Source organism: Typha latifolia, chromosome 3 (assembly GCF_019914945.1).
Source record: "Typha latifolia isolate L0001 chromosome 3, TyphaL0001v2, whole genome shotgun sequence".
In the NCBI taxonomy this organism is placed as follows: domain Eukaryota; kingdom Viridiplantae; phylum Streptophyta; class Magnoliopsida; order Poales; family Typhaceae; genus Typha; species Typha latifolia.
The window spans coordinates 1,451,559-1,472,193 of record NC_133088.1 but is presented as its reverse complement, the minus strand read 5'-3'; the positions used below and the strand labels follow the sequence as shown (position 1 = coordinate 1,472,193).

The window sequence follows — 20,635 nt, the reverse complement described above, 5'->3', positions numbered from 1 at the left end:
CCACGCACATAGTTGCTAAATCACAAGTAAAATCGTGATACACTGAGCAATCCAACCACATATAAATTGTGATACACTAAGTGACCTAATCACGATGAAAGATTCGATGCGGTCCTGCCCGAGTCCACCAACCAAAAGAAATTATCTTTCTCCTTTTTTGCACCTTCATAAGACTATATATGTGATTTGAGAAGACAAATCTAGGGCAAATGTGTGGATCCCTCTCATAGCATCATGCAATATTATCACCATATGAACATTTTGATTGAGGGATTGGCAGACAACACCCTCATGGACAGCTGATCCATATTATTTATGCAAGTAGCCTTATTCAAAAGGTTGAGAGCTACATCACAACCTCCACATGATGCCTCAAGCAATCGTAGTCCTCTAATAAAACTCATCCATCTCATGTCCTTCTATGACCCACCATAGAAGGTAGCTTTTTCCTAATTATTGGTGGTGGTGGTGGTCACTTAAATTCACAAACAATGTAGTCAATAAAGATCCGGTGGTAATGTATAGGAATTAGTTTTACTCGACACATTAGATATCAGTGCATTCATATTGATATATATATATATATATATTACTTATTTATTTTATATTATATAGGTAAAAAAAGGAGTAAGTAAATCCAAGCATTATTTAGATAACAAATTTGTCATCTAAATAGCATCATTAATATTGCAACTTGGGTTTTACCACTTGTAGCTGGAAACCAAATATAGACTATCTAGTATCTAGGCCTAGGGAAAATGCCAGGATAGTTATTAGATTTTAGTCATTTCAAAATATTCCAAAAATAAAACAACCGTCAATTATTATTATTATTATTATTGATTTGTCTTTATCATGAAATTCCACAATTATCAGCTGTTCCATAATTAGTCAAGTGTAAAATAATCTCTAATTTATGGGGACAAAAAAGAAATTATTTTGAATCTTGATGTATTCAAACATAGAAGAGTGTGACATCTACTAGTTAATGCTCACCCATCTATTTAATTTTCGGTGTAAACGAATCTTCTTAGTGGGATATACACATTTATTACATAATTTTAATTTTATTTAAAAAAATTTAAGTGAATATAATTAAAGTCATGGAATGCGTTTAATTGATGTATTAACGTGCATTTGACGACGCACCATAATCCATCTAACCCGGATTGAATTACAACCTCTCTTTAGCAACAGCTCTAAATGAAGTCTACATCGAAATAACATCTTGCCTTAATCTTTTTGTTAATTAAGTCCAAGAGTTGATTAAGACTATATTCAGTGTTTTTGGAGAATGTAACAAGGTAGGGTTTTTTTTTTTGTTTTAATGGTAGATGAACTCATGCGATACGTGCCACTTTAATCTCACTAATTATTTTCAACTTTAACATTATCTATACTATCTATCTAACAAACTTTATACATTCGAAGATTCTGATAAAATCTTACCATGTCTACAATTATGATTTATGAGCAGTACTAATCATTCGAGATGTTTACAACCCCGTACTTCTCGATAGAGCTCATTCCTATAACAACAACAACAACAACAAAAAGTACTCTTAACACCGATCTAACTCGACTGTAGTTATTAGTATTATTTTTCATGATGAATAAGGTTATAAGATCAACTCCAATTCTAAGTAATTATTATAAATAAGTTATTTGGTAGCTTAGCTCAAGGGCTCGACTCAATTGATGGCTCGACGGTACAATTAATTTAAAACAACAATTCGGCAGTGCCATAAATTATAGCAGATCTCAGCAGCGATGCGCATAGATTGAATATTAAATTAGACAGCTTAATATATTAACTAAAACTTAGTATAGTCTAAATGTCTTTGTATCTAGGTCAGTCTATATTTACTCTTCGGGCTCATTAATGATAAAAAAATTTACTCAAACTATCGACCAACCTTCAGTGAACCCGTTCCGCCGCATTTAGCTTAGAGAAATAACTCTACAAAATAATGATTCGATGAAGTATGATATGTTAGTTAAAATTTGATGATATTTAAGTGTATTTATATTAAGAGAGATTTAATCCTTTATCTAACTCATGTTTAACCTTCTACATTTGAATGATAAAAAAAAGTAAAATAAAATAAAGAACTCAAACTTAAACACGTAACTATGGAATAGTTAACATGAAAGAAAGAAAGAAAATAAAGAATAAAAGAAGAGTAGAAGACGAAAGGCATGAGATCCACTAGTAGCTATATTTCTTGCCCATCCCCTTAATTTTGTTATTGTCTCCAAGCAATCATTAAGCTGTTCCTCACTCCACTCCACCCAAAGTTTCTCTCTCTTATCCTCCAAAATGAACTCCTCACTATAAAGAGAGAGGTGGGCAAACTAACAAAACTTCCAGAGAAGCAAATAGAGTGCTCAGAGAGAGCTATGGCTCGTTCCAAATCGAGGTTACTACTGCTGTGGCTGCTGGCGGCGCTGTGTATCCACGTGTCCACCGCGGAGGAGAGGAGCACCTACATCGTGCACATGGCCAAGCACGAGATGCCGGCCGAATTCTCCTTCCACGGAGAGTGGTACGCCGACTCGCTCCGTGCCGTCTCCGAGTTGGCCGAGTTCCTGTACTCCTACGACACGGTGGCGCACGGCTTCTCCGCGCGGCTCACCTCAGCGGAGGCCCAGGCGCTCGAGTCCCGTTCTGGGGTGGTCCGCGTCAACCCGGAGGTAATATACGATCTGCACACGACTCGGAGCCCCGATTTCCTGGGGATCGACTCGGGCGACCACGAGCTCTTCCCCGAGTCCGGCTCGGGTGGCGACGTGGTCGTCGGGGTATTGGACACCGGTGTCTGGCCTGAGAGCAAGAGCTACGACGACTCGGGGTTCGATCCGGTCCCTGCTGGGTGGAAGGGTACGTGCCAGTCGGGCAAGGGCTTCGACTCGTCCTCGTGCAATAGGAAGCTCATAGGGGCTCGCTTCTTCTCCAAGGGTTACGAGGCGAGTACGGGGCCCATCGACGAGTCCAAGGAGTCCAGGTCGCCGCGGGACGACGACGGCCACGGGACCCACACCTCCACCACCGCTGCTGGCTCCGCCGTGTCGAACGCCAGCCTGCTAGGCTACGCCGCCGGGACCGCGCGGGGGATGGCGGTGCGGTCTCGGATCGCCGCATACAAGGTGTGCTGGCAAGCCGGCTGCTTCGGCTCCGACATCCTAGCCGGCATTGACGCGGCAGTCGCCGACGGGTGCCACGTGCTCTCCCTCTCCCTCGGCGGCGGCTCCACAGACTACTACCGCGACAACGTTGCAGTAGGGGCCTTCGCCGCCATGGAGAGAGGCGTGCTCGTCTCGTGCTCCGCCGGTAATTCGGGCCCGAGCCCCTCCTCGCTCTCCAACGTCGCCCCGTGGATGACCACCGTTGGCGCCGGCACGCTGGATCGCGGCTTCCCCGCCGACGTCGTGCTCGGCGACGGCCGGAATTTCACGGGCGTGTCGATGTATAGCGGGAAGCCGCTGCCGGCTACCCTCCTTCCTTTAGTCTACGCCGGGAACGCCACGAACTCGACGAACGGGAACCTTTGCATGCCCGGCACGCTCGTGCCGGAGAAGGTGAAGGACAAAATCGTCTTCTGCGACCGCGGGATCAACGCCAGGGTCCAAAAGGGCTACGTGGTGAGGGAAGCGGGTGGGGCCGGGATGGTGCTCGCCAACACCGCCGCCAATGGGGAGGAGCTCGTCGCCGACGCCCACCTCCTACCCGCCACCGGAGTCGGGGAAAAGGCCGGAAACGCCATCAGGGCCTACGTCTTATCTGACCCGGCACCCACCGCCACCATCGCCTTCGGGGGAACCAAGGTCGGCGTGCAGCCATCGCCCGTCGTAGCGGCGTTCTCTTCCCGCGGGCCCAACGCCATCACCCCGGAGATTCTGAAACCGGACCTGGTCGCCCCGGGGGTCAACATCCTCGCCGGTTGGACAGGCTCTGTTGGGCCCACAGGCCTCGCCGTGGACACCCGCCGCGTGGCCTACAACATCATCTCGGGGACCTCCATGTCATGCCCACATGTAAGCGGCCTGGCGGCTATTCTCAAAGGGGCCCACCCGGACTGGAGCCCCGCCGCCATCCGCTCGGCCCTCATGACCACCGCCTACTACACCTACCCTTCGGGCGGCGGTATCCTCGACACCGCCACGGGGGCCGCCGCCACCCCATTCGATATGGGCGCCGGATACGTAGACCCCAAGCACGCCGCCGACCCGGGCCTCGTCTATGACCTCACAGCCGCTGACTACCTCGACTTCCTATGCGCCCTCAACTACTCCTCCTTCGAGATCTCCAGCATCGCCCCGCAATCTAACTTCACGTGCGACCCCAAGAAGGCCTACTCCGTCACCCGGCTCAACTACCCCTCCTTCTCCGTTCCGTTCGACACCGCGAACGGCAACAGCGGGGACGTAACCACCGTGACCCACTTCAGGACGCTAACCAACGTAGGCCCCTCGGGGACGTACAATGCGACCGCTTCGGCTAGTGTTACCGGAGGTACGGTCACCATAAAGGTGGACCCCAGTGAACTGACCTTCACAAAGGCGGGGGAGCAGCAGAGCTACACGGTGAGCTTCTCCGCGCCGTCGCTGCCCTCGGGCTCGTCCGGGTTCGGGCGGCTCGAGTGGTCCGATGGGAAGCACGTGGTCTCGAGCCCAATCGCGCTCACGTGGACCTAAACCAGCCGAACCGCATCATCAGGAAACGGAACGAATCTTGATGTGCTTGCTGTTCGTGCACGAATCTCGATTTGTTTGTTGATTTATAACGGTGTAATTAGTTGCAGCTTATAATTTGTATATTAATTGTCGCTTATAATTGTGATGAAAAGGACGTCGGATGGGTGTTGGATTTGTAATAAGGGTTAGGTTGGACGTTGCAATCTTCTTGGTTGCGTGACACCATCGAATGGTTTGGTTGGGATGATGAATTCATTAGAATTATAATTCATCAATAAAGGATGCACCTTACTAGAAACTGATGTCTTACTAATTAATTGAACTCTTTATATGCAATACAACAAAAATGTGCTTCTAATTTAGTGTCTAGCTTCACGTTTTCACACACGCCTGGTGAAAAGGATGGAGTTTGATATGTAATTAGCACCTTAAAAAGTGGACTTTCGTACATTAATGATGTTGATTTAGAAGAAAAAAAACAATAATAATCCATAAACTCCAACAAGTATCTCAATTGGAATTGGAGGCCCGATAGCCCACCAAATATCCCACACTACACACTAGAGAGACAACTATTTGCTCCCTTCCTAGTGTTCTTGTTTATGATAGATACTTGCACCATTAAGGAGGGGGATCAGACACTCTCTCTTCCCTAATATCTTTTCAATCTCAATTTCAATTGCCCCACTCCTAGTCGCTAAATCTCCCCACTCTCCAAGTATCATTATGTATGTCTTCAGAATTAACACCTCGTCTCTCACCACTAACGCCAAATTCAGAATAATCTCTTCTCCTCCACTCCTTTCGTCTAAAGCTAATGCTCATCATCCAATTTGGCTCTCAAGAGCACCAAGTTTGTATTTTATTGAAGATCATTCATTGCTTATTGCTTATCCAAAAAGATCATAGAGGAAAGGAAAGGAGACTCGTGAAGAATGGAAGAATAACAAGAGATTAATTTGAAAAAAATATTTTTTTTCTTCTGAAAAATAAAGATAAAATGGTTGTATTGCTGCTAAAGTGATTTATATGTAGTTATTTTTGGATTAAAGAAAGTACTAATAAACTAATAAAAAAGAAATTGATGAGGTTGTCAATAGATATTAATATATTTTTTTTATAAAAGAAAAAAATTAGTATGGATTCCTTTGGGTCCCAGTTCGTCGTCCGCAACCACCTGGAATGTGACAAGGCGAGCTAAAATAAACGCATCACACTCCCCTTCCCCCCCCCCCCCCCCCTTCTCTTTTACCTCCGATATCGATATCGATTCCTCCTCCTCGTCTCTCTAATGACGACGTGCTTCGATCGGTGGGAAAAGGATCCCTTCTTCTCGGCCGCCGAGGAGGTACAGGAGTCCACGGACAGGTACTCTACATTCTAGGGTTCGTGATTCTTTCTTCTCCTCTGGGTTGTCGTTCGGATCCTAAGGGTTCATTATTCCTCTTGATATCCCATTCGTAGGATGGAATCTGTCTATAGGAGATGGATCCACGAACGGAGAGCCGCTTCGGATCAAGCTAGCAAGCGCGAATCCTTCTCTGACGAACTATTAGCAGATCTTCGCACAGCGCTTGGGACGGCGAAATGGCAGGTAGTTTCATATATCATTGTTAATTAATGGTCAGAGTTGATTTTTCTGTCGATGCTTAATTATGTGAAACAATCCATAGCTCGAGGAGTTCGAACGGGCTGTCAGACCAAATGATGCGTCTTCCTCGCTTCAAGAGGATGCGAGATCTCGGCATATCCAATTTCTCTCTGCAATTGGGAGTCAGATTGCCATCGTTGAGAATTCGTTGAGGGAAACCAATCAGAAGCAGGGAGAGAGCACAATTGCTTGGGTTAGATTGGATGAAGGAGAACGGGATGAGCTTGCTCTTTTTCTCTCTAAGCCTTTGCCCGAGCGAGAAAAGGTTGTGAGGAAGAATGGAGAAGATGAATGTGTGAAGAATGTAAACAATGTAAAGGGGTTTGGTCGCTTGGAGAAGAAGCAGGAGAAATTGCAGGGGCACCGGAGGACAGCAAGTGCTAGTGCTGATATTGGCTCGTGGAAGATCTTGGTTTCTGATGAGGATGCTCCTCGAAGATCCTTTGAGGAGCAACCCCGATTACCACCACTTAAAATACCAAGCTTATCTTGTTTGACAAAAGCCCTAGAATCAAAACCTAAGATGAAGTGGTCTGGAAATGTTTTCAGGAAGTGTAAGGGTGGGGATCACCAGCAGGCAGCTGAAATGATGCCATTGCAAAATAATCAGACGAATCGGGTGAGGAGTTCTTTGTTGTAATGTTCTTTTGCGGAATAAAGTGTTCATTTTGTAACGCTGCTTAATGTTGCCATAGATTTTATAATCATTACTATATTTTCTGGTTCTTGTATAGGAACTTGATGCGTTCTATGATAGAAGTAAGAGTTGCCTTGGTGAATGTGAGGATGAAATCTACAGTAAGCAGCTCTATGGTTGGATTGGAGCTCTTCATAGACGGCTCCAAAGGTCTCAATATCAAATCCAGTACGGTCGCCCTATTCTAATTGTCTTCTGGGCCGTTTTACTCCTATCATCAGTTGGTGAGTGTTTTTTTGTGCTATATTATTATATTAATATTTCACTTCCAGCTTCCAAGAGCATAATAAGTTCATCAAAGATGATTATTTTCTTGGATATCTTGGAAGCGAAAGACTTCTTTTATTGCTTGTCCTTTCAAAGAACATGTTGTGTTATGTTTTCAGCGTACTATCGTTTATTTTGGATACCAACGGTTTTGGAGATATAGACTAGATTGTTGAAATCCTTGCTAGCATTCCATTGTTGTATTTAGTTGTTTGGAAGGTCGATCCCTCTGAATATATATGTTCACAAGAGGTCAATAAGCCGACATGCTGATGTTATGTCATACTTATTGCTTATATGATTGTTAAAAGCACATGTTAATGCCCATGCAAAATCATCAAGATATCTCACTAAATACACTGCATATGTCTACTACTGGACCATACTCTGATTGGTATAAGATCATGGACTTTTATAATGTGGGTTATAAGATAATGCAGCAATTGGCTTAATTGTACACCCAATCTCTTGTGACTATTTTCATTCTTTTGGTTTGTGCCCAAATTCTTTTTCCTGATTAAGCCCTCGAAGTGTATGGGGGTAAGATACTAATTTTGCAACTTACTAGATGTATCTATGACAAGAGACATGCACCTTCTATGGTTCTCCCTGTCCAGTACTGCTATCTGAAATCATCTTGCTGCTCTTTTACTGTGCGTTTGGATGAAGTTCTCTCAAGTTCTTATGTTAGATGGCCTTGGAAGCCTTGCTCTGCTCAAGTATCATAATATTTTCTATGCATTTGGAACTACTTGAGATTCCTTTACTTAAGCTAGAATAAAGTGGAAATTCCACCACACCCCCCCCCCCCATTGGATGATTGTTAGCAAGATGTCCTATTAATGTCTAAGCAGTGCACGGCTTGAGGAAAGACAGATATAAATACCTCTTTCTCGATTGCAACTTGCACCTAATTATGTCTCTATTGAGAGCAAGAGGACTAGTAGTTGTCAAATAGGTTTCTAGAACTATTAGCAGCTTCTACACCAGCTTGCACCGAAGGCACTTGTGGCGGAAGAAAAGGAACATAAAGCAAAGTTTCTCCTCTTGGAGCTTAATACAAGAGTAATCAATTTCTTCAATTCTATTCTTGTAGAGAATTACTTTTCTCATAATTAGAGTTCCTATATTCTTTCAGAATAAGCTAGAGTATTATCAGTAAAAGTTTACCAAAACATCATTAGATAAGTGAAACATCTCCTTACATTCTAAAAACCCAAACGAAATATGTAATTTAAAATCAAGTAGGCATTGTCTAAAGGATTTTATATAAAAGAACCTCTCAGAAAGAGTTAGGTTAAAGAGTTAGGTTAAAAAGGTCAATCAAATTGAGGCACCTAAGGTACTAGTATTATGAAGAATAAGCACATTAGTAGATGTTGTAGAGGTTCGCGAAGGGTCTATATGCTGTAATGTGATCTTGGGTTTGTATTGCAATTTCATTACTTTAATACTCCAACTAATTTTAGATTAGATGAAATATCTATTAATCAGCTTTTCCACAAGGGCTTCTGCTTCTTTTGTCCCTTTAATCTTCTCAAAATGGATATTATCTTGTTTGTAGTCTCTATGTTAACTTCTCTTCAATTTGTCAGTGTTGGTTTACTAGTCTTCTCTAACTTTTCATTTTTAACTTAGATGCTAAAACATCACTGCAAGCTTTATTCTGGTTTAGCCTCAATAGTTGTAGTTCTTACTCTTTATTTTCTTCTCCTAACAGCTTTGCAAATTTTGCAGTTGTATTTGTTAAACATGTAATTTGAAGACATTAAGGAAATTGATTCATTATTCAGAAACGTTGGAGTTGGATTTGCAGCTTCGACATTCCCAAAAACAAGGTACTCTGCTTGTTCTTGGAAACATGTCACATACACAGTTTATAAGAGCCACCAACCATATTACCTGCTGTCCAATTTGAGGCTGCTGGAACAATACACAGTGAGGTCAATTAGAGTTCCATTGCTAAACCAACAACAGGCAATCACAGACTATTTCGGTCCTGCTGAGGGTGCTCAACATACTCCAATATAATTCAATAACCCACCGGTGATGGCTCACTTGATACTTGGGGTGATTGCACGCTCTCCTCTCCAAATGTTTTAGAGAATCCTGATTCTTGCTCTGGAAGGACATTTTCCTACATCTCTCTTTTCTTTTCTTTTCTTTTCTTTTTTTGTGGCTTTTATAGCTCACTTTGATTCTTCTGCTCTGATGTAAACCTATTCTTTTCTTAGTTAAATCCAGTGCTTTGTAACAAACAGACGAAGTTAATTATTTATCTCGAGCGAAGGCTAGTTAGCACCACAACTGTTTGTACCATCTCATGTATCACCTCAGGCGCTCTGTAATGCGTCGACAGTTCATGTATATTATGGTTCTATATATATATATATATATTGACTCGTTTGAGCTCATCTCCAGATTCATTAAACCACTTGTAATTCGTCAACAGTGGATGCATATTTATATCTACTACCAGCATTAATTGCTCCTGTTATAGAACAGCCTACCTACCTGATGGTTTTCACGAGTATCACCTTTCTTTTGTGAACCGACCCCGCCAGCCGTAACGCTACGCTTCTCATATGCTTCTCGTGACACCTTGGACAAGTTCATACACTAATTGACATACTAAAAGTATGTTGACTAGAAGACCTCCAGATGGTCAACCTCAACGACTTCACGACTTAGACGCTCACAAACTTAGCCCAAAGCTCACGTAACCTTACTATTACTATCATAAATTTACAACCTCTTCAATTCTCCAATTCATTTTTGCGTCCAAATTGGACTCGGTCTACGATATTAACAGTCTTACGAGACTGAGGACTTTGATCTTAGGAGATCGAAATAGATAGATATAATTACACTCTTATTAGAAAATGCTTTTTTTTTAAAATATATATATATATATTAAAGTGTCGCAAAAAAATAAATAAAATAGCTTATCTATTACTAACTCTTAATAGATAAAGCCATCATTATAAGATAATAAAAGTATCCGCGTGAAAATATTCAAGTATCTAACACCTTATGCTTTGTCATGGACACGTCAGCCTCCATCCAAATCCCAACGAGCAAAATCCACGTCAGACGACCCATATATTTCTCGTTCTTTTATGGCTTCCGTAACGCGCTACCAACTCTGACCTTGAGGGTCAAGACTCAAGATAACGGACTAATTCTCTCCCTTCCCTTGTACGACGCAACCATCTACGGACGCGTAGTCCCCCGTTTCCAACGTGCTATCCTCCAATATCAACCGCACATCTGCGTTACGAGCAGCATCCGACGGTCATAACTGACGCATCTTGATCCCATTATTCCGGATAAGAGTAATTCGTCTTCCAACCTCTCTACTTATTCCCCACTTCTCCCCCCTCGTTTCCGTTCGTAATCAAACGCAAAGGATACGAGACAGGCGCTTTGAGATTGGTAATGCTGCGATCGTGCTTTCGTCCTCTACAACGGTGCTTTGGAAACGGCGATGACCTCCTCTGGGACCTCGACCTTAAACCCCACGCTTCCGGTGACTTCTCCATCGCCGTAGCTCAAGCCAACGCGAATCTCGAGGACCAGGGCCAGGTCCTCACCTCCTCCTCCTCCACCTACATCGGCGTCTTCGACGGCCACGGCGGCCCCGAGGCGTCCCGCTTCGTGAGCAGCCACCTCTTCCCCTACCTCCACAGTACGTACTAATACTACGTACCCATCTCGATTCCTTCGCCAAGACCAAATTTTGATCGCTTAATCCGGTATAATTCGGTTTTTTTCTCCATTTGAGCAGAGTTCGAATCGGAGCAAGGGGGCTTGTCCTCGGAGGTGATCAAGGAGGCGTTCGACGCGACGGAGGAGGAGTTCTTGAGGCTGGTGCGGACATCGTGTCTCGCGCGGCCGCAGATTGCGTCGGTGGGGTCGTGTTGCCTCGTCGGAGCGATCACGGATGAGACGCTCTACGTGGCAAACTTGGGTGATTCGAGGGCGGTGCTCGGTCGAAGGGGAAGCGACGGGAGAGGAGTGGTGGCGGAGAGGCTATCGAGCGATCACAATGTTGCGGTGGAGGAGGTGAGGAAGGAGCTCGCCGCGTTGCATCCTGATGACTCCCATATAGTTGTTCATAGCAGAGGAGTATGGCGGATTAAAGGAATTATTCAGGTAATCAAATAGATTGCTCTGTTTTTATCTATGTTCAAATTCCACGGTTCTTATTGATGCAAAAAATTATATTGTGGTTTTCTAAGACATGCACTGTGCTATCTGATTGACCTCTGACCAGGGAGATCAAAGTAGATATTTTTCTTGACTAAGGCTGCAGATTTTTAGGTTTGTATTAGGAACATTTTGATTTAAATCAAAGTGCAGTTACACGTCAACGCATCAATTATTCTCATTTCATGAGTTTAATTGCGTCTAATAAAAATATAAAAAATTATAAAATTTGAGTGGGCATATTAATTATGATCGCCAATAATTGCACCGAATCTAATTCCCTATGAATCAGGTAGTACTAGTTATGTAATTATGATGAATAGTAATTAGTGCCTGGAATAATCTTTTGATAAGTAAATCTTTTGCTTAATTACAACTTTTGTCTTCCCTACTTAGTATCATTGCATTGTTTTCTGAAATAATTATGTAGACCATCCTCTTCTTTTACAAAAGCAATTAAGGATTGGAATAAGTACTCTTAGGAATACATTCTCTTGAAAGCAAGTAAGTTGGACAACTTGTGACCCAATCATATTCTTCAGGTAGGGAACAAGTAAAGCTGATGATTCTACTTGAGACCCTTTTATGAGTAGCCGCATAAACTTTCTCATTAATAAGGTTTGATTTGTGGATAGAAAACCATCTGACTGATTCTTTGGACCCACCTAGCTTCTAATCACATTCATCTACATCTTCATCTACATCTCCATCCACCTGGATAAGCAATACTAAGCAGAGAATATATTAGATCTTTTATTCTGCAATATAGCTTTGAAATGGCCATTAATAAATTTTACTACTAACATGCATACCTTTCTTTCCAAAATCCCTTAGTTATGTATATGATGTATACAAAATTATTAATTTTATATAGATACTCATAGAAGTTAATCAACAGTTAATATATACGCAAAAAGAAGGAGAAGAAAACTCGATTATTAACTCTGCTATTATGTTCGTAATCAGGTGTCGAGGTCCATTGGAGACATGTACTTGAAGAAACCTGAATTTAGCAAGCAGTCCTTGTTCCAGCATCTCGGTTCTCCTGTTCCATTGAAGCGCCCGGTCATGACGGCGGTGCCATCTGTACGAGTTCGCAAGCTTAAGCAGCAGGATCTCTTCTTGATCTTTGCCTCCGATGGGCTCTGGGAGCAACTAAGCGACGAGGCCGCAGTTGATATAGTCGTCAAATACCCCAGAGCAGTGAGTTTATATTGGAACAAGCTTATGCTTATTTAGAATCCACTCTCACAATTAATTCTGCAAAAAATTGTTGCAGGGAATAGCGAAGAGATTAGTAACAGCAGCCATTGATGAAGCTGCGAGGAAGAGGGATATGAGATACAAAGACATAAAGCGGGTAGAGAAGGGAATAAGACGACACTTTCACGACGATATCACTGTCATAGTTATCTATCTAAACCATCATCGTCGTCGTCATCGCCAAAGTGGTCGCTCTCATGAGCTCGACGGAGGAACATACGACTGCACGAGTGCACCAGTAGACATCTTCAACTTCAATTCGGACGAGGCGGAGGAGTCTCTTAAGCTCAATCTATATACATGACAGAACGTAATAATATGTACATGGATGATGACATTGTGAAATATTGGGAATATAAAGTAGTGATGTGTGATAGTAAACATGGAATAAAGTAGTAATAGTAATAGTAGTAGTTTGTGGCATATATAGCAGCAGCATAAAAGCATCCAATGAGAGAGATAAAAGCAATCACCAAATACAAAGTCACTTAATTTCCTCACGATCAAAAGAACGAATCTAACAAAGTGATTTGTGTTCCAAGGGCCCCAAAAGGCCTAGTAAGTAGCTGACACGGGCCCACAAATATCAAAATAAAGAGAGATTAGACTAATTAATCATCTACTAGTAGATGATGATGATGATGGCCAATGCGAATGCAACGGCTAGTAGCAACTCCGACCTCAGTGCTCCTGCCATCCTCGTCTCTGCTCCACTCTGCAACAAAAATTGAAATTTAGATAGTCGCACACCCACCTACGCTTTGGAAATCGCGCAGATAAATTTATTATTGAAAGCCAATGAGGACGCGAGGACCACTGACTACTTTTCTTTCTTTTGCTAGGCTTATTTAATCTCCACAGCCCCGATGTGATGGCACGAATCACGAGGCCGTGCGGCACGTGACCGGACGGTCAGGATTCCCTGCTTTGACTACAAGAGCAAAGGACGAGGACCCCGACATAAATTTTCGAAGCCGTACTTCCGGAACTCAAAAACGAACAAAAAGTTGGAGTTAATTGTTGGGTTTTGAGTTCCGGTCGGAGGGCGGCAGGCGCACGATAGTGCTCGGCCACCAGCTTTCCGACGGTGTGTGTGTGTGCCAAGAAGCGCATTGCTAACGTCAACGATGCTAAAGCTAGAAGAAAACGACGGAAATTTGCAGATGACACCCACTATATAAGCTTATTTGTTCGGCAAATTCTACAACTTTTATATTCTAATAATATGGATGCTCACATTTTAGCTACAAAATTTCCCACAGTTGATAAAAAAATGCAGGACGTATAAAACTGCACTAGTCGCAAGTTCGCTTAAAATTTTAGGGGCTTATATGTGAATTTAAAATAAAGATAACCGCACGGTAAAACGAGCACCTATCTTGCGCCGGTGATTGCCTCACGGTAGCAGGGGAGGGAGTAAGTAAAAGAGGAGAGAGACGAGAGAACGTACCGTCTCGTCAGCGGCGCTGCTAGGGCCCGGGGCAGACGCCACGTCGGATCCTGCTGGCGATGCGGCGGTGCTGCCGACCGGCGAGATCGACGGCGCGGCGGCCTTCTTCTTCTTTGTCTTCGCCTTCTCGCTGGGGGCAGGCGCCGGGATCTCGTCGGGTGGGGATGGAGAGGCGGCGATCGGTGCCGGTGCTGGTGGAGGCAATGTGGGTGGAAGGGTCGGCGGTGGTGAGCTCACCGGGGCTGGCACCGGGGGAGAGGAAGTCGGGGGGTTGGCGGGAGGTGAGGATAGGGGAGCGGCGACGGGGGTGAGGTTACCGGGGCTACGGCGGTAGGTGGACTCACCGGCGCGGTGGCGGGAGGTGAGCTTAAAGGGGAAGAGGAAGGAGATGCTACGGGAGAGGTGGTGGTGATGGGGGATTTGGAAGGAGAGGGGAACGGAGAGGAGGTGGTACTGGTGGATTTGGTAGGAGAGGCGGCAGCGGCGGTGGATGAGGAGGAGGTAGGGGAGGAGGCGGGCGCTTGAGAGGCCGCGGAGGAGAGAGCGAGGAAGAGGAGAAGAACGACGAGAGCGGTGAGCTTATCCATCCCCTCAAAAGAAAACAATGAGAGAGTTGGAGGTGGGATTGTGAATGGAAGGGTGCTTATGGACTATAATACTATACTTTTATAGGAGGGAAAGGAAGGAAATAGAAGAGAAGGAAGTACGAGCGGCCTTATTGGGCTAAAAGATAAATGGGCCGCATTAGTTTGGGCCCAAATATTTGGCTTTAATAAGGTATTCGTGAGGGAAATCCCTATTCTAGCCCTGTTGGTTTTATCCCTTTCCCTCTCCCGATCCGCTTCGAATACTGCCATTCCAGTGCGCCATCCCAAAAACCCTTTCCTTCTCCTCCTCCTCCTCCTCCTCCTCTCCTACGATCTTATCCGCTATGGCGGCGATGAGCTCCGTCGGCGTTGCCTTGGGTTTCTCATCCGCCTTCTTCAGGTGCGACCTCCCAGTATCTCCCCACTCCGCGGTCCTCCCTCGCCACCGCACGGCGTTGCCGCCGGTCGTGCTCCGCGCGGCGGCGTCCTCGAAGGCGGCGGAGACGAAGGAGTCGGAGGTGAAGAGGAAACCGAGGGGTATCACCAAGCCCCGACCAGTTTCTCCGGCGATGCAAGCTCTCGTCGGGGTCCCGGAGATTCCCCGGACGCAAGCTCTTAAGCTTATTTGGGCTCACATCAAGAAGAACAATCTCCAGGTCTAAATCATCCTTCCCTTTTAATTTCTTCTTCTTTATCGTGTTCCATCTTCGTAGGAAAATTGGATCTTTTCGTTCTTTATATTGTATGGAAGTTTATGATCTCCTTTAAAGTGTATTGCTGTTAGAAATTTTGGTTTTCGTTACGGTATGCAGTGTTACTGTTACTCTAAAATGTTTATAAAACCATAAATGTTGCAATTTTTATATGTATATAATATTTTTATCCTCGATTTTGCATATTTTGATCTATTTTATCCCAGTCTATTAGCAGGTTGAATATTGCTATTCTCTTTTGATTCAACTCTGTAAGTTATGAATCCTGTTTTTTTGACAAGAGTGAACTACTCCGCTTCCCAAATCCCATAGTGTTAACGCAGATTATCTAAGTAGGGAAAATTGTTCTTTTCTTTTACTTCCGGTTGTGTGCATCTTACTACGCTGAGTAGGAATAATTACTTGGCATAAAGTCATAGTTTGCAATTTATCCTTTGTTGCTAATGCATTTGCCTTTTGAGATATTCATCCATATCCCACCTGAATCTTTTTTATTTTTTTTAGTGTGTGGAACTCATCTAAATTAGCAGCACTTCTGATTCCAATGCCGGTTTAGTTATTATAGGAGTTTGGTTGAATGGTCAGTCAAGACGAATTTGTGACCTTGCCGACATCTATAGAAGTTCTTGTCTAATTTTACTAAAGAAAAGTTATTCTTAACAATATTGTGTTAGTTGCAACTCTACGACTTGTATCATTTTGTTGTCTTGTAAATGTTTCTTCATTTGCCGGATAAGCAACTCATCTATTTTTTTGTAGCTCTAACTTAAAAGCAGTGTGCGCATTTTTTGAGATATTACAGCTTTGGTGTCTCCTCTGGATATTCTTTTTAGAGTCAGAATTTTTTTGCATCTTCCTTCAGTTATGGATCGGTCACTTACTGACCCTGTCAATGATCCACCTGATTGGCTGGAACTGATGTCATCTTTCAAATACAAGAATATCATCAATTTGATAACGATCCAAATGAAAGACGTTTTATGTTTCTCATTGTCTTATCTACAATGGAACAGCTAATTGCAAGATTTACTTGGTTTACACCCTTTTAGCATGGAGTCGATATTTCAAGAAATACCCACTTCATACATAGTTTAATATTCTAATTGCCTATTCGTCAACTTTTCTGATTCTGTGATATGTACTCAATGTCTTCTGTTAGGATTGGAGATTTCATTTTAGTTTTGATATCGCAGTTTGAAATTTTGAACTTCTCTAAGATATATCTACTCTACATAATTTTTCTTTTTTCCTTTTCTTCAGGACCCAGAAGATAAGAAGATAATTGTTTGTGATGAGAAGCTGAAGAATATATTTGGAGGAAGAGAGCGTGTTGGGTTTCTTGAGATCTCAGGGTTGCTTAATCCTCATTTTGGGAAATGACAATTTTTTCTTTCTGGCTAGGTTTTTGTACATGGGCTTTAAATATGTCTAGTTGGATGATGTGACTATGTGATGCTATCTTAGCTTTATCTTTCATGCTCACTTTGGATTTTTATCCTGTATCTTTAATTTAGTATCCAGGATACAGTTGCCAAGTTTTGCTGAACATTTGTTTCTTAGTAATGGATCTAATGCTTGCAAATCGTTTTTCTTTTCTCCTACCTGTCAATGCCTGCTATCCTTCATGTAGCGATTTCTGCCCTACTGTTTTGTTAGAATGATTGCTTCTTTGCTTGTAAAGGAAGTCTGCACTCTGTAGTAAAGAGCTGTTTCACAGCATGCCTTGTTGGTTCATTCTGACATATGCTTTTGCTTTTATCTTTTGCAACTTGAATAGTTGTTGGAACTCATTCTTATGCTTGAGAAATTCTCAAAATTCACGCCCCTTAATCTCTCTCTCTCCCTCTCTGATTTGGTAGCTGTGGAATATTGCTATGATGTTTGAACAATTGAACAATTGCTTTGTTTCAGTTTGCAGCAAAGACTCATTCAACAGGAGGGGTGAAGCCTTGTTGGCTCTTTGATCATATGCTTTTCTCTCTTGTTTGTTACTATAACATCTAAAATGCATTCTTGTCGAGAATTTTGCACATTCATTTTGATTGTTCAGAAATCAGAATTAACTTAATGGGCCCTAAAGTTTGTTATTATTATGACACAACCAATATATATGTATATATACTTACTATAAGGGGCATCAGGTAGCTATCATGTTTGAGTTCACTGTCTTTGATCTTTGTGCTTTCCTTAATACCTCTTACATAGCTTTCTTCCTTGCTCTGCATGTTTAGCATAGCTTCAGTCTATCTCAAACTAGGTTTACAGTGTAAAATGAATCCCAAAATGTTTTGCGCAGCTTCAATGATCAAGAGAAGCTCAGGATACTTAAGAGTGAAGTATCTCTCCTCTTTATCTTTTGACACTGCTTTTCAGATTTTTCATCCATGCAGACTAGTGTTTCATTTGCCACTTCTCTCTGGTTGCCATTTTTTTTTTCTCCTTTGTGATTCACCAATCTGTACAAGGTGGAATGGGGCTTTCTCAAAGAAGCTGTTTCCCACCCATATGAGGAGAAATTTCTTATGGTTGTGAGCACTTCAAAGACAAGCATCCTATCTGCTATGCTGTCTTCTCTTCACCATTCATCTGTTGAATAATATTTTAATTGGGGCATGCAATGCTGATGCTGTTGTTCTATGGAGGGTATGATCTCCTTCAATGAAGTCATGACCTTATTCTTTACTATAATATTTTAAATATTTGCTTTCTTAATTATTTTTTTTCTCTTCAGTTTATAGAGTATAGATGATAACAAAATTCTGGTTTAGGAGTTATTTCTTGTTACTGTTGTTCGTTTTGGTTGTCCAATATGCAATCTAGTGTAACACCATACTTGTGTCCTTTTTTATCCTTTTTTTTTTTTTTTGACTACTTGTGTCCAAATTACCTGTCATTCTTTGCACACTTGTTGCCTTGGGGGAATTTTTAATCATTCACATCTAAGCTAATTGGACAGCAACCCCATGTACTAGATGTTCAATATTATGGTCCAAAACTTCAAGACCTTTTGCTTTCTTTTAGATAACATCATCTCCTGTGGTATAACTATAGTTTTATCCTGCCCCACAATATTGGTTATATATCTTAGTCCAGACAAAAGCGGATGTACTGGGGGATATGTTTTGCTATGAAATTGATTAGGATTTACCCCCAAATGATTACGCTTTAAATTTAATTTGCTCTTCTATAATTTTATTTGTGTCACTTTACTCTCTGTTAAAATCTAAACTAAAATAAAATAATTATTTTTTTATCATATCCGACTAATCCATCGGTTGAATTTGAAGATATTTACTATATACAAAATTATAGATAATTATAATATATTTAAAATAATACTAATTAAATTTTATATGAAAAATATATTCGACAAATATATTTTTTATTATATTATTGTAATCTAAAATTTAATCAGTATTATTTTAAATAAGTTTAAATGAGTTTGAAAGTTTACTCAATCTAATTTAATTAAATATAATTTTAAAAAAAATCAGTTTAAATATAACTATTAAAGTAAAATGGTGCAAATAAAATATTACCGGTGAAGTGAATTTAGGCCGAATAAAGAGGGTAAAATATAACTCCCCTATTAAAACTACCAACCCTCTTGTCCTGTCCATGGCTAATATTTGAAGGCATTTAAAGCGTAGGTATTAGAAAAGACCCAAACATGAGGTCAAATCTAAATGTTAATTTCCAGCTGGATAGGACTATTCCTATGTCGGGGAACATATTGCCCAGGTAGATTGAATCTATTCGAGATAGCTGGATAGGCATTTATTCCCCCAAAGATTTCTTTTGTCCACTTCTCAATGATTATTTTTGTTGGACAGCAATTCAATTAGGACCCTTCCTGTGGGCAACTACAATAGTTAGGGTAAAGCTCAAACATTGAAATTTTAGGTTATTAACAATACTTTGGTATACAATAATTACAGGTCCATTGTCAACCCCAAAATATGTCTGAAAGATACTATCATAGCGATTGTTTGCTTTGGGTTTTAAGAATCTATGAACTAGTCTAGAGACTCCTAAACTGGTTTAATAATTAAATATCATTATTTTAATTTTCAAATATTTCTCTTAATTAAGAGTTATTTTATTTTTTCTGTTAAATCATTCTGAATTAACTTGAAAACTTACAAGAAAGGTATCTCTGCCAATACTTTTTTTTAGAAATATACATAAAAATATCGACTTTAGTGGGGGGAAAACAAGCGAATAAGAACCTATTTCAAACTTTTCTCAAACATTACCATTAGTTTATCATTTGATGTTCTACTAAATAGATGACCCAAAGTATAAAATTCCAAGTAACAGTGAGTTTCAGGATGCCAGGCAAGTTTCTTCGATCCAGCTGCTTCATGACATGATCAGCAATTCCATAGGAAATTACCTCCAACTCAGATGGCAAAGGAGTATACTTCTGCTGCAATACTCTAGAATTTTTTGATAATTTATCATACCTATAATAACATCAATAATACTGACTAGGTATTTTTATTTCAACATAACCTACCAGCTTGTTGTCAAGACTGGATATGTTAATTCTGGATCTGTATTTAAAGTTTCGGTCAGAAAACCAACCAACAGAGGATTGATAACATACTACCAACCACAACTATTACCTCTGTTCAAAACCACAGTGATCCATGAATGAAATTAACTGTAGATTTATTACATTACTACCAACCAAAGTTCATATCCTCTCTTCAAAGGCACTGGGAACACATACATCCTACTTTAATTCATGGTTATAAATGCCAGTTTCCTAAGGTTGAAGAAAGAGTGGGTTTATTGATTCAGGAGGTCTACTCCTTCCTAGAAACACACCTCCCATGGAATAAATGACTAAAATAACTTACGAGATAAAAGTGCAGTCTCACCAACCAGAGTGACCTGAGAGTAGCATCATGATGTCGAAGTTTCTGAGACATTAACACAGAAGAGATAAATATGGCATGCAAGCAATAGGTAAAACTAATTAAGAGTCCACAGACACCTGAATTAATAGAGAGGAGAAGATTATGTAGGAGAAGCAAATGGGGCCTTCACACAGAGTGCAACAAATTTAATGTATGCATGGCCATCTATCTGCTACTA

General features: G+C 41.6%; 5 protein-coding genes across 5 annotated transcripts; 4 read left to right on the top strand and 1 right to left on the bottom strand.

The window, feature by feature from the left end:
- Positions 1-2,082: 2,082 nt before the first annotated feature.
- On the top strand, positions 2,083-4,993 carry LOC140784096 (subtilisin-like protease SBT1.7). The gene has a single exon (XM_073131302.1). It carries the CDS (start codon positions 2,401-2,403, stop codon positions 4,693-4,695), a length of 2,295 nt encoding a protein of 764 aa, XP_072987403.1. The 5' UTR covers positions 2,083-2,400; the 3' UTR covers positions 4,696-4,993.
- An 891-nt stretch (positions 4,994-5,884) lies between these two features.
- On the top strand, positions 5,885-9,724 carry LOC140784098 (uncharacterized). The gene is made up of 5 exons (XM_073131303.1): positions 5,885-6,063; positions 6,160-6,289; positions 6,369-6,965; positions 7,081-7,267; positions 9,048-9,724. The coding sequence occupies exons 1-5, from the start codon at positions 5,987-5,989 to the stop codon at positions 9,071-9,073; spliced, it is 1,017 nt and encodes a 338-aa protein (XP_072987404.1). The 5' UTR covers positions 5,885-5,986; the 3' UTR covers positions 9,074-9,724.
- A 739-nt stretch (positions 9,725-10,463) lies between these two features.
- On the top strand, positions 10,464-13,163 carry LOC140784129 (probable protein phosphatase 2C 78). The gene is made up of 4 exons (XM_073131348.1): positions 10,464-10,998; positions 11,098-11,465; positions 12,486-12,722; positions 12,799-13,163. Exons 1-4 carry the CDS (start codon positions 10,749-10,751, stop codon positions 13,084-13,086), a joined length of 1,143 nt encoding a protein of 380 aa, XP_072987449.1. The 5' UTR covers positions 10,464-10,748; the 3' UTR covers positions 13,087-13,163.
- A 15-nt stretch (positions 13,164-13,178) lies between these two features.
- On the bottom strand, positions 13,179-15,102 carry LOC140783495 (uncharacterized). The gene is made up of 3 exons (XM_073130395.1): positions 15,084-15,102; positions 14,233-14,810; positions 13,179-13,497 (listed from the first exon to the last, which is right to left on the bottom strand). Exons 1-3 carry the CDS (start codon positions 15,100-15,102, stop codon positions 13,405-13,407), a joined length of 690 nt encoding a protein of 229 aa, XP_072986496.1. The 3' UTR covers positions 13,179-13,404.
- On the top strand, positions 15,036-17,128 carry LOC140784130 (upstream activation factor subunit UAF30-like). Its single transcript, XM_073131349.1, has 2 exons — positions 15,036-15,475; positions 16,793-17,128. The coding sequence occupies exons 1-2, from the start codon at positions 15,164-15,166 to the stop codon at positions 16,910-16,912; spliced, it is 432 nt and encodes a 143-aa protein (XP_072987450.1). The 5' UTR covers positions 15,036-15,163; the 3' UTR covers positions 16,913-17,128.
- Positions 17,129-20,635: the final 3,507 nt, after the last annotated feature.

Coding starts and splice junctions, on each gene's coding strand:
- LOC140784096 (XM_073131302.1), top strand. CDS start 2,401: ATGGCTCGTTCCAAATCGAGGTTACTACTGCTGTGGCTGCTGGCGGCG.
- LOC140784098 (XM_073131303.1), top strand. CDS start 5,987: ATGACGACGTGCTTCGATCGGTGGGAAAAGGATCCCTTCTTCTCGGCC. Junction 6,290..6,368: donor TTGGGACGGCGAAATGGCAG/GTAGTTTCATAT, acceptor AACAATCCATAG/CTCGAGGAGTTCGAACGGGC. Junction 6,966..7,080: donor AAAATAATCAGACGAATCGG/GTGAGGAGTTCT, acceptor GTTCTTGTATAG/GAACTTGATGCGTTCTATGA.
- LOC140784129 (XM_073131348.1), top strand. CDS start 10,749: ATGCTGCGATCGTGCTTTCGTCCTCTACAACGGTGCTTTGGAAACGGC. Junction 11,466..12,485: donor GGATTAAAGGAATTATTCAG/GTAATCAAATAG, acceptor GTTCGTAATCAG/GTGTCGAGGTCCATTGGAGA. Junction 12,723..12,798: donor TCGTCAAATACCCCAGAGCA/GTGAGTTTATAT, acceptor AAATTGTTGCAG/GGAATAGCGAAGAGATTAGT.
- LOC140783495 (XM_073130395.1), bottom strand. Junction 13,498..14,232: donor GCAGCGCCGCTGACGAGACG/GTACGTTCTCTC, acceptor TTTTTGTTGCAG/AGTGGAGCAGAGACGAGGAT.
- LOC140784130 (XM_073131349.1), top strand. CDS start 15,164: ATGGCGGCGATGAGCTCCGTCGGCGTTGCCTTGGGTTTCTCATCCGCC. Junction 15,476..16,792: donor TCAAGAAGAACAATCTCCAG/GTCTAAATCATC, acceptor CCTTTTCTTCAG/GACCCAGAAGATAAGAAGAT.